This window comes from Hyaena hyaena, unplaced genomic scaffold (genome assembly GCF_003009895.1).
Source record: "Hyaena hyaena isolate Hyena2069 unplaced genomic scaffold, ASM300989v1 scaffold_615, whole genome shotgun sequence".
NCBI classification, from domain to species: domain Eukaryota; kingdom Metazoa; phylum Chordata; class Mammalia; order Carnivora; family Hyaenidae; genus Hyaena; species Hyaena hyaena.
The window spans coordinates 1,201,534-1,211,647 of NW_024081248.1; the positions used below are offsets into that span (position 1 = coordinate 1,201,534).

Consider the following 10,114-nt stretch of genomic DNA (forward strand, 5'->3'; position numbering starts at 1 on the left):
CTTCAGATTCTGTGTCCCTCTCTCTGACCCTCCCCTGCTCACGCTCTCACTCTCTCTCTCTCTCTCTCTCTCTCCCTCTCAGAAATAAATAAAACATTTAAAAAAATAAAAAAAAAGAATTTTGTGGATGTATGTCCACTTAAAACTTGAAATTAGCACTGGAAAAGTAATAGAAGTTAATAGGGTGGTATCTTTATAAGCATAATCATAATCTTTCTCTTTATTTTAAATCTTTTTTAGTGTTTATTTTTGAGAGAGAGAAAGAGAGTGCAAGCAGGGGAGGGGCAGAGAAGGAGGGAGATGCAGAATTCAAAGCAAGCTACAGGCTCTGAGCTGTCAGCGCAGAGCCAGAAATGGGGCTCGAACCCACTAACTGTGAGATCGTAAGCTGAGCTGAAATTGGATGCTTAACTGACTGAACCATCCAGGTGTCTGGAAAACCTTTTTCTTTATTTTAATAGGAGCTGTTAGTTTGAGCATATTAAGAGAAGAATTTTTTTTTATAGTTTATTGTCAAGTTGGTTTCCATATAACACCCAGTGCTCATCCCCACAACTGCCCCCCTCCATGCCCATCACCCCTTTCCCTTCTCCCCCACCCCCATCAGCCCTCAATTTGTTCTCAGCATTCAAGAGTCTCTCATGGTTTGTCTCCCTCCCTCTCCCCCACTAATTCCTCCCTTCTTCTCCCCCATGGTCTTCCATTAAGTTTCTCCTAATCCACCTATATGTGCAAACACATGGTATCTGTCCTTCTCTGCCTGACTTATTTCGCTCAGCATAACACCCTCAAGGTCCATCCACGTTGCTACACATGGCCAGATTTCATTCTTTCTCATTGTCATGTAGTATTCCATGGTATAGATAAACCACATCTTCTTGATCCATTCATCCGCTGATGGACACTTAGGCCCTTTCCATGTTTTGGCTGTTGTTGAGAGTGCTGCTATGAACATTGGGGTCCGTGTGCCCCTATGTATCAGCACTCCTATATCCCTTGGGTAAATTCCTAGCAGTGCTATTGCTGAGTCCTAGGGGAGTTCTATTGTTAATTTTTTGAGGAACCTCCACACTGTTTTCCAGAGGGGCTGCACCAGTTTACATTCCCACCAACAGTGTAGGAGGGTGCACGTTTCTCCACATCCTCACCAGCATCGAGAGTCCTCTGATTTGCTCATTTTAGCCTCTGATAGGCGTGAAGTGGTATCTCAGTGTGGTTTTGATTTGTATTTCCCTGATGAGGAGGGATGCTGAGCATCGTTTCATGGGTCTGTTGGCCAAATGGATGTCCTCTTTGGAGAAGTGTCTGTTCATATCTTCTGCCCATTTCTTCACTGGATTGTTTTTCGGGTGTAGAGTTTGGTGAGTTCCTTGTAGATTTTGGATACTAGGCCTTGATCCTATATGTCCTTTGAAACTATCTTTTCCCATTCTGTTGGTTGCCTATTAGTTTTATGGATTGTTTCCTTTGCCTTGCAGAAGCTTTTTATCTTGATGAGGTCCCAATAGTTCATTTTTGCTCGTGATTCCCTTGCCTTTGGGGATGTGTCAAGTAAGAAATTGCTGCGGTTGAGGTCAAGGAGGTTCTTTCCTGCTTTCTCCGCTAGGGTATTGATAGTATCCTGTCTCACATTCAGGTCCTTTATCCATTTTGAGTTTATCTGTGTGTATGGTGTGAGAAAATGATCTAGTTTCATTCGTCTGCATGTTGCTGTCCAGTTCTCCCAGCACCGTCTATTAAAGAGGCTGTCTTTTTTTCCATTGTATACTTTTTCCCGCTTTGTCAAGGATTAGTTGGCTGTACATTTGTGGGTCCAATTCTGAGTTCTCTGTTCGATTCCATTGGTCTATGTGTCTGTTTTTGTGCCAATACCATACTGTCTTGATGATGACAGCTTTGTAGTAGAGACTCAGGTCTGGGATGGTGATGCCTCCCGTTTTGGTTTTCTTCTTCAATATTACTTTGGCTATTCGGGGTCTTTTGTGGTTCCATACAAATTTTAGGATAGTACGTTCTAGCTTTGAGAAGAAGGCTGGTGCAATTTTGATTGGAAATGCATTGAATGTGTAGAATGATTTGGGTAGTAATGACATATTAACTATATTTATTCTTCCAATCCATGAGCATGGAATGTTTTTCCATTTCTTTGTGTCTTCTTCAATTTCCTTCATAAGTTTTCTATAGTTTTCTTCATACAGATCTCCTAAATCTTTGGTTAGGTTTATTCCTATGTATTTCATTTTATTTTATTTTTTTGTGCAATTGTTAATGGGATCAGTTTCTTGATTTCTAAGAGAAGAATTTTAGTGGAATTCTAATAGAAAGTTTGTGAATGACTTAGTAGTAACTATGTAAAAAACTGCACAAGGGAAGGAATATAAAAAAGCAAAACACATATTAACTCTAGGAAAATTAAGAAGTGATAGAGAAAAGGAAATATAATCATTGTAATTATTTTGTTAAACTCTGATAAATAGTTACATATACACAATAATGTAAACACTAAGTATTGGTCTAGCAAAATGTATGATATGATATATTGGAGGAATGAAGGGAAAAGAAATGTAAAAACTGTGAGGGAGGGTGTTGAGCTAATATTTTTTTCTACAATAAGCAATTAATTGATAGTATTTAAAAATTTAAAAATCACTTAATACTATAAGCATGTTACTTTGAAATATGATCTCATGGCAAAAACCAGAGAAATCCCTTTAAAGTTGGCTTTTGAGGAGTGGAAATTGGGGGGTGGATAGGGTAGTACTCTAAAATTGTACCCAGGATTTACTTTATAGAGGTATAACTGCATGACAGCATGGAGAGACTAATGCCTTTAAAAGAAGGGGACAAAGGGACACATCACACTACATAGGGCCACGGGGGAAGTATCAGGATAGTCAGGAAACAGAAGACAGAAGTGACAGAGACAGCCTAAGCTAACACCTTCATTGGGGTTTACTTGAGAAAGCAATGCAGGACAGGGTCAAGAGTTTAGGATTGGTTAGCATGAATAATTCCTGTAGGCTTTAGGCTATAGGGGTAGTCTTTAGTTGCTTGGTACCTGGCCCTGGGATGATTTAGGGCAGGGGAAATATTGGCTCCATGTGATAGTTAGATAAGGAAGTAGTTGGGGCTATAATTTTGGGATTGGTTTGCATATGAAAGATGTGCTTCCATCTAGCTATCCCCCTTTCTATCTCTAGGAATTGGCTAGCCCAGGGAGAGAATGTCTGTCTCTGGCCAACAAGCTTTTTAAGATGTCAGAACATTATAAAATACAGAAGAAAAAGATCAAACATGGGAGAAATAAAGTTATTTGTTTTAACCATTGTAGAACTATTTAAGTTTTAAATTATGTATCATATAACTGGGATAAAATAAAATTATACATATTCTACTTTAGAACTTTAATTTGCTAAAGCTTACCAAATAGATCTAGGTTAAAAGTAGAACAAAAGCAAATTAAAAAAAAGAATAGTAAGTGGCTTTAATCTACTTTTATTGTTCTAGAAAGCTATTGAATAAGTGATGTTAAAACTCATGTTGAAGAATAAATAGTAGTGGACCTCTGACCTGGCCATGCTGGAGTTACTGATATCAGATGTACTCTTCTGCTCTAAACAACTATAAAATTGAGTAAAATATATGAAGGAACTATTTTCTGATATTTAACAAGGGAAATTGGAGGGCTTTAATGTTTAAGAGGAGGGAAACAGAAGAAGTGAGTTCCACATTTGCAACAGCTTTTTGTCTGGCAGTGAATCTGTCATAAAGAAGTGAAGCCAAGGGGTACTTGAGTGACTTAATAGGTTAAGTGGCCGACTTCAGCTCAAGTCATGACCTCATGGCTTGTGAGTTTGAGCCCTGCATCGGCCTCTGTGCTCATAGCTCAGTGCCTGGAGCCTGCCTTGGACTCCGTGTCTCCCCCTCCCTCTGCCCTTCCCTTGCTCATGTGCTCACCCTTTCTCTCCTTCAAAAATTAAAAAAAAAAAAAAAAAAAAAAAAGAAGTGAAACCAGAGAGTGAGTGACATTGCTTGGTGGAGGAAGCAGATGAGAGTTTGGGGCTGCTGAGGTAGCTAGAATTTGTAAGGTGGGGTACTGGAGAGGATGGAGGGCAGACAGGGAGCCCCAGAAATCTGTATCATTATTCCATTCAGGTTCTTGGTTGGATCCTATGGTGTGCATATGCAAAGGGAGTTTCTAGGAGGAATTACAGAGAATAGATGTGGAGAGCTAAATGCTGAATAGAGATTTCAGAAGTCACAAATTCAGTCATTGGAGTTTTATGCAGCTAAAGTGGAGAGATTTTGTTGAACATTACCAGTATTCATCAGAGATCCCAGAAAGTCCAAGTCTTAGGAGTAAGGATCTTGTCTTAAAAGTAAGGGTTAAAACCCTGGTACCATGGACAAAGGCTGAAATAGATCCATCCTCAAACCAAGCTGTCATAGAATCAAGATGATCTGCCAGCAATTAACGGCCTTCCAGGAAAAAAAAAAAACCCTCAAAACTTAGTAAAGGAAGACATAAAAACCCAGAGTCTCTACTGTATATCCACTATACAGTAAAAAGATGTTGCTCATGAGGAAATAAAACCAACAATAGAGGTAAGCTCACAGATGACCTAAATGTTTGAATTAGGAGATAAGAACTTTACAGCAACTATCATAAATGTGTTAGAGTGGAAAAGGAGGACCAAGTGGATGATCAGAATGGGAATTTTGAAGAAAATGGAAAATCGAAAAAGAACCAAAAAGAATTCTAGATCTGAAAAATACAATATTGAAATGAATTCATTTGAAAGATTCTAGACACAGCAGAAGAAAGGATCTGTGAATTGAAAGATAAGTCCATAGAAATCATTCAAATTGCAGTTCAGAGAGAAAAAAGACTGAAAAAAAAAAAAAAAGACCAGTGGGCCTTATCACCCAATTTACAGACGTTCAATTACATCACAGAAGAAAAGAAGAGGAAGTATTTATTAGAGTATTTAGTATTTTAGATTTTTCTCAGCTAAACATTTTCTAGAAGTAATGAAAGACATCAATCAGTAGATTGAAGAAACTCAAGCCCATGAAAAATAAGTACAGGGGGCGTCTGGGTGGCTCAGTTGGTTAAATGTCTGACTTCGGCTCAGGTCATGATCTCATGGTTCGTGGGTTCAAGCCCCACATCAGGCTTTATGCTGACAGCTAGCTCAGAGCCTGGAGCTTGCTTCAGATTCTGTATCTTCCTCTCTCTCTGACCCTCCCCTGCTCATGATGTCTCTCTCTCTCTCTCAAAAATAAATAAAACATTAAAAAACAAAAGTACAAAATTATCATACCTACATACATCATAATCAAACCGCCAAAAACCAAAAATAAAAAGAAAATCTTAAAGTAGCCAGAGGGGAAAAACATAGCATGTTTAGATGAACAACCATAAGAATAACAACAAACTTCTCATCAGAAACAATGGAGTTCAGGAGGTAAAGGAATGCCATCTTTCTAGTGCTTAAAAATAAAAAGTCAACCTCAGTTTCTAAACCCAGTGGAAATATTCTTTAAAAAGATGGTGAAAGACAAAAGCTAACAGAATGCATGTCTAAAAGACCTGAATTATAATAAACCTCAAAGGAAGCTTCAAGTTGGAGAGAAATAATCCCAGATAGAGGCCCAGATGCATAGGAAGGAATGAAGAGCACTGGTAAAGGTGAATATACAGGTAAAAATAAAAGACTATTAAAAAGGAAAAGACTTTTTAAAGTATTCTCCAAATTTTGAATTTTTATGTAAGGACTAAACTAAATACATTTTTGGTTCTTCAGAATTCCATCAGTAAACAAATTTGCATATATCATAATGTAATATGTATTGAATACCTCTATAAACCATTGAATAGAGGTGCCTGGTTGAGTCAGTTGGTTAAGCATCCACCATGATTTTGGCTTAGGTCATGATCTCACAGTTTTTGAAATTGAGCCCCTCATTGGGTTCTGCATTGGCAGTGCAGAGCCTGCTTGGGATTCTCTCTCTCCCCCCTCTCTCTCTCCATCTCCCCCATTTGCTTTCTCTTCCCCTCAAAATAAAATAAACATTTTTAAAAAATGAGAACTGCTAGCAAATAATTAAAATTTTCTACCAAGACATAGTCACGTGATTTCACGGTAAATTACCTATGAATGTTGTATATTCATTTTGTTCCTGAATTAAAATATCTCATCATTTCCAAGTTCTTAAGATCTTGATATTCTCTTTCTCAGAGAAGACTTTGTTGACTGCCGCTCTACAGTAGGTCCTATAGTGATGCACTATTACAGATAATGATGATCACAGTGTATTCTTTCCATTTACGTATTGACCTCCTTTTTCAGTAGCCAGGAGGCTCCCGAAGGTCAAGGGCTTTACCTTACTATGCTCTGTTAAATCTCTGGTGCCCAGAATTCATTAACATTTAATAAATACTTATTGAATTAAAAGGTTTTTTTCCAGAAAGCCAATAATTTAATAAAGGAAATTTATAATTAAAAAATCATTCTCTGAAAGACTATTAATTGCTTAAAACAAAATAATGATGATGAGTGGTAAAATTTGTAGCATTTGTGGAAGTAGAATGTATGAGAAGAATAGCACAGAGTGCTATTGGTGCTATTCTTATATATATATAAGGGAATATAAATTCCCTTTCCACTGTTGGCAGGAATATAAATTGGTGTAGCCACTGTGGAAAACAATATGGAGGTTCCTCAAAAATTAAAACTAGAACTATGATCCAGCAATGCCACTTTTGTGTATATAGCCAAAGAAGACAAAATCACTATCTCAAAAAGATTCTGGACTCCATTTCATTGCAGCATTATTTATAATAATCAAGACATGGAAACAATCAAAGTGTCCAATGAACAATGGCTTAAAATTTTTGATACACACACGCAGGAATATTATCCATCCATAAAAGGAGATCCTACCAGTTGTGACAATATGGATGGACCTAGAGGGCATTATGCTAAGTGAAATGAGTCAGACAAAGACAAATACTGTATATTTCACTTAAATGTAGAATCTAAAAAGCTCAAAAAAAAACCCACAATTCATAGTCACAGAGAACAGATTGTTGGTTGCCAGAGGTGAGGTTTGGGGAATAGGAAAAATGAGTCAAGGTGGTCAGAAGGTACAAACTTCCAGTTACAAATAAGTCCTGGGATGTAATGTACAGCATGGTGATTATAGTTAGTAATACTGTATTGTGTATTTGAAAGTGGCTAAGAGGGTAGATCTTACAAATTCTCTCATCACAAGAAAAATAAACTGAGTGGTGATGAGCATTAACTAAATTTACTGTGATAATCATTTTGCAATATATACAAATATCATTATGCTGTACACCTAAAAGTAGTGCAATATTATATGCCAATTATATTTTTAAACAAATATTTTTAAAAAGTCCCTAGACTGGAGAAACATTAGATTTTTTCTAATTGGCAAAAGAGTGTGTGAATTTTAAAGGTCACATGATAGTGGTATTGTGTTACAGAGCTCAAGGTTGGGAGAGAGTTCCAAGTTGAGACAGTGGTATTCATCTTATCAATAAGTTAAGGAACAAAGACTGAAAAGGATGTTGGATGTCTTTTGATATTGGGCTTTTGGATTACCTAGATTTGCTGGATTGGATATTGGATTACCTTTTATAAGATCGTTTCAGTAGAATGTTGAGGCTAAAATTTTGTGTAGAGTTAAAAACAATGTAGGCAGTGCATACTTCAAAAGACTGTAATTTATGTTACCACATAAGAGCCTGATTTTTGTTGACATTAAGGCATATGTGACTATGAGATTGAAAAGTTATAAAGCTAACAATATATGTAAACTTATCATTAGGTTGTATATAACCTAATGATACACAAAAGTATAGTTTATGGATGTGTTTATTCAGGAATTATATCTGAAATTCAAACTGAAAATATAATAATTCTTTTCATATATATTTTGTATCAAGATTCCCAGGCGTCAAGATGATGAGCGGAATAATATTTACTTGGAACTAATGAAATATGACAATACAGAAAAATATCCTCTCTTGTTAGGGAGTGTTAAGGTACATCTTTATGAAGTAATTCAGGTATGTATCAAAGTTATTTTTTCATCTTGGTATCACATTGTCCAGTTGGTGTTTGTTGTTATTATTTATCTGTATCTGATGGACTCTTTGTGGTTTATTATCTACCTTCAAACTCGTGCTTAGGAAACAGTATCTCTCTGGGGTTGTATTTAAAAAAAAAATGGTTGGTTTGTAACAGCATAATGTTTTAAAAAATGTATTATGTGGAAGGGCAATGATACAGCCCAAAAGACTGATAAGCATATTTTATTATGTTGTCTGGAATGTTTTTAAGCAAGACTCAAACCACAAACTCTCTTAGTTGACAGTGCAAATTTCAGTTCTCCTTAGCTGGGCTGTTTGCAGTCTGCCCTGTGCATGTGTTGTTTAGGGGTCCACCAGAGTTTGAGGCAGGGTTTATACACGGATTTTCTGGTTTCTTCTCTCTTGCTTTCTCCTTTCTAGGAGTACCCTCACACTTTCCAGTAGCCATACTGCCCTGAACGCAAAGGAAGAGAACTGATTAGTGAACAAAATATGAACAATCTTAAGGATTTTTAGAAATATTTGTTAGGATGCAAAGCAAGGAATCCTAAAACGAGTAATGGAGTTACATTAAAAGACACAGGAGCCAGATTGCAGGGGCTCCTGTTGGCCTATTTCAAGATAATTTGAACAACAAAAAGGCCATTACAAGTTCTGAATAAAGAAAAATCCATAAATCTTGGTGATCTAAAAAAAAAAAAAAACAATAGAGGAAGAAGAATGGAATTTTAAAAGTTTCATACAGAAGAATGCCAGTTAATAGTGTAGAAAGAATAGAATTACAGATTGACTGTTTTTGCAGTTCTTTTTTTTTTAATGTTTGTTTTTGGGGGAGAGAGAAGGAGGGAAGGAGGAGAGAGAGAGAGAGAGGGAGACACAGAATATGATGCAGGTTCCAGGCTCTGAGCTGTCAGCACAGACCCCGACACAGGGCCCAAACTCAGGAACTGCAAGATGATGATCTGAGCCAAAGTCAGACGCTTGGCCTATTGAGCCACCCAGGTGCTCCTTGAAGTTCTTTATAAAGAATGAATGGTTAGTTCAGTCAAGACTTAGGAATGCTACTAAAAACATTAGGTAAAGTGTTATTGGAGAATAAAATAGTTCCACGATGCCACCGTTAACAGCCCACAGATTAATTGTTGCAAAGGGAAAAAGGTGCCTCTACAATAGAGCGATGTTGTGGTTACCATTTTAACCAAGAGCTTGAATTTAGCACAAGTAATTGTGGACAGTTTAACATCATATGCTTCCTATGGTGTTACAATATGAAGTATATAGCATTACCTATGAATTATTCTCATAAAAAATGTTTAATGCAAATCTAACAAATCTAGATCTAACTTTTAGTTGATAGAAATTAGGAGATAGGGAAAAAATTAATGCTATGTTGATATAAGAGAAATACAAAATGTAGGACATACCAGCTTAGATTCTTTAAAAAGTTAAGGTTGTTTAAAAAAAAAGAAAGGTGGAGAGAACTGTTCTAGATTAAAAGACATACAGCTTTGATTGAATACAGGTTTGAAAAGGATAACTTATAAAAAGACCTTCTTGGGGCAATTAGGAAAATTTGAATTTATATTGAGTTTTAGACAAAATTCTAAAATAACTTAATTTTCTGAAATGTGATGGTGATAATGTACTTATATAGAAGAATGTCCTTATTTATAGAGTACAGAAGGTGAGGCTTTCACATTTTGCTATGAAGTGACATGATGGCTGTAACTTAGAAATGTGTGTGAACACAGATAAAGCAAGCATGGCAAATGTTAAAACAGTTTTACCAGTTGTTAAACAAATGTTTGAACTTGTTTAATCTAGGTGTAGGGTATATCGATACTTATTGCTGTAGTCTTTCAGATGATCTACATGTTTCAAAAGTTTCATAATGAGAATTTGGGGGAAATCAGCTCTTTGAGCATATTAGCAGGAGATGAACATACTGACTAATGAATAAGAGTAAGTAGTTGAAGATTCTCAGGAAACTAG

General features: G+C 36.5%; 1 protein-coding gene across 1 annotated transcript in view; it reads left to right on the forward strand.

Annotated features, from left to right (window-relative positions):
- LOC120248920 (C2 calcium-dependent domain-containing protein 6-like) overlaps positions 1–8,098 on the forward strand; it is a gene marked incomplete at its 3' end in the record, with an annotated part of 36,477 nt that extends 28,379 nt beyond the window's left edge. The window contains exon 5 of the mRNA XM_039257388.1: positions 7,976–8,098. Coding sequence (XP_039113319.1) covers positions 7,976–8,098 — 123 coding nt within the window. The remainder of the gene's footprint in view (positions 1–7,975) is intronic.
- Positions 8,099–10,114: the final 2,016 nt, after the last annotated feature.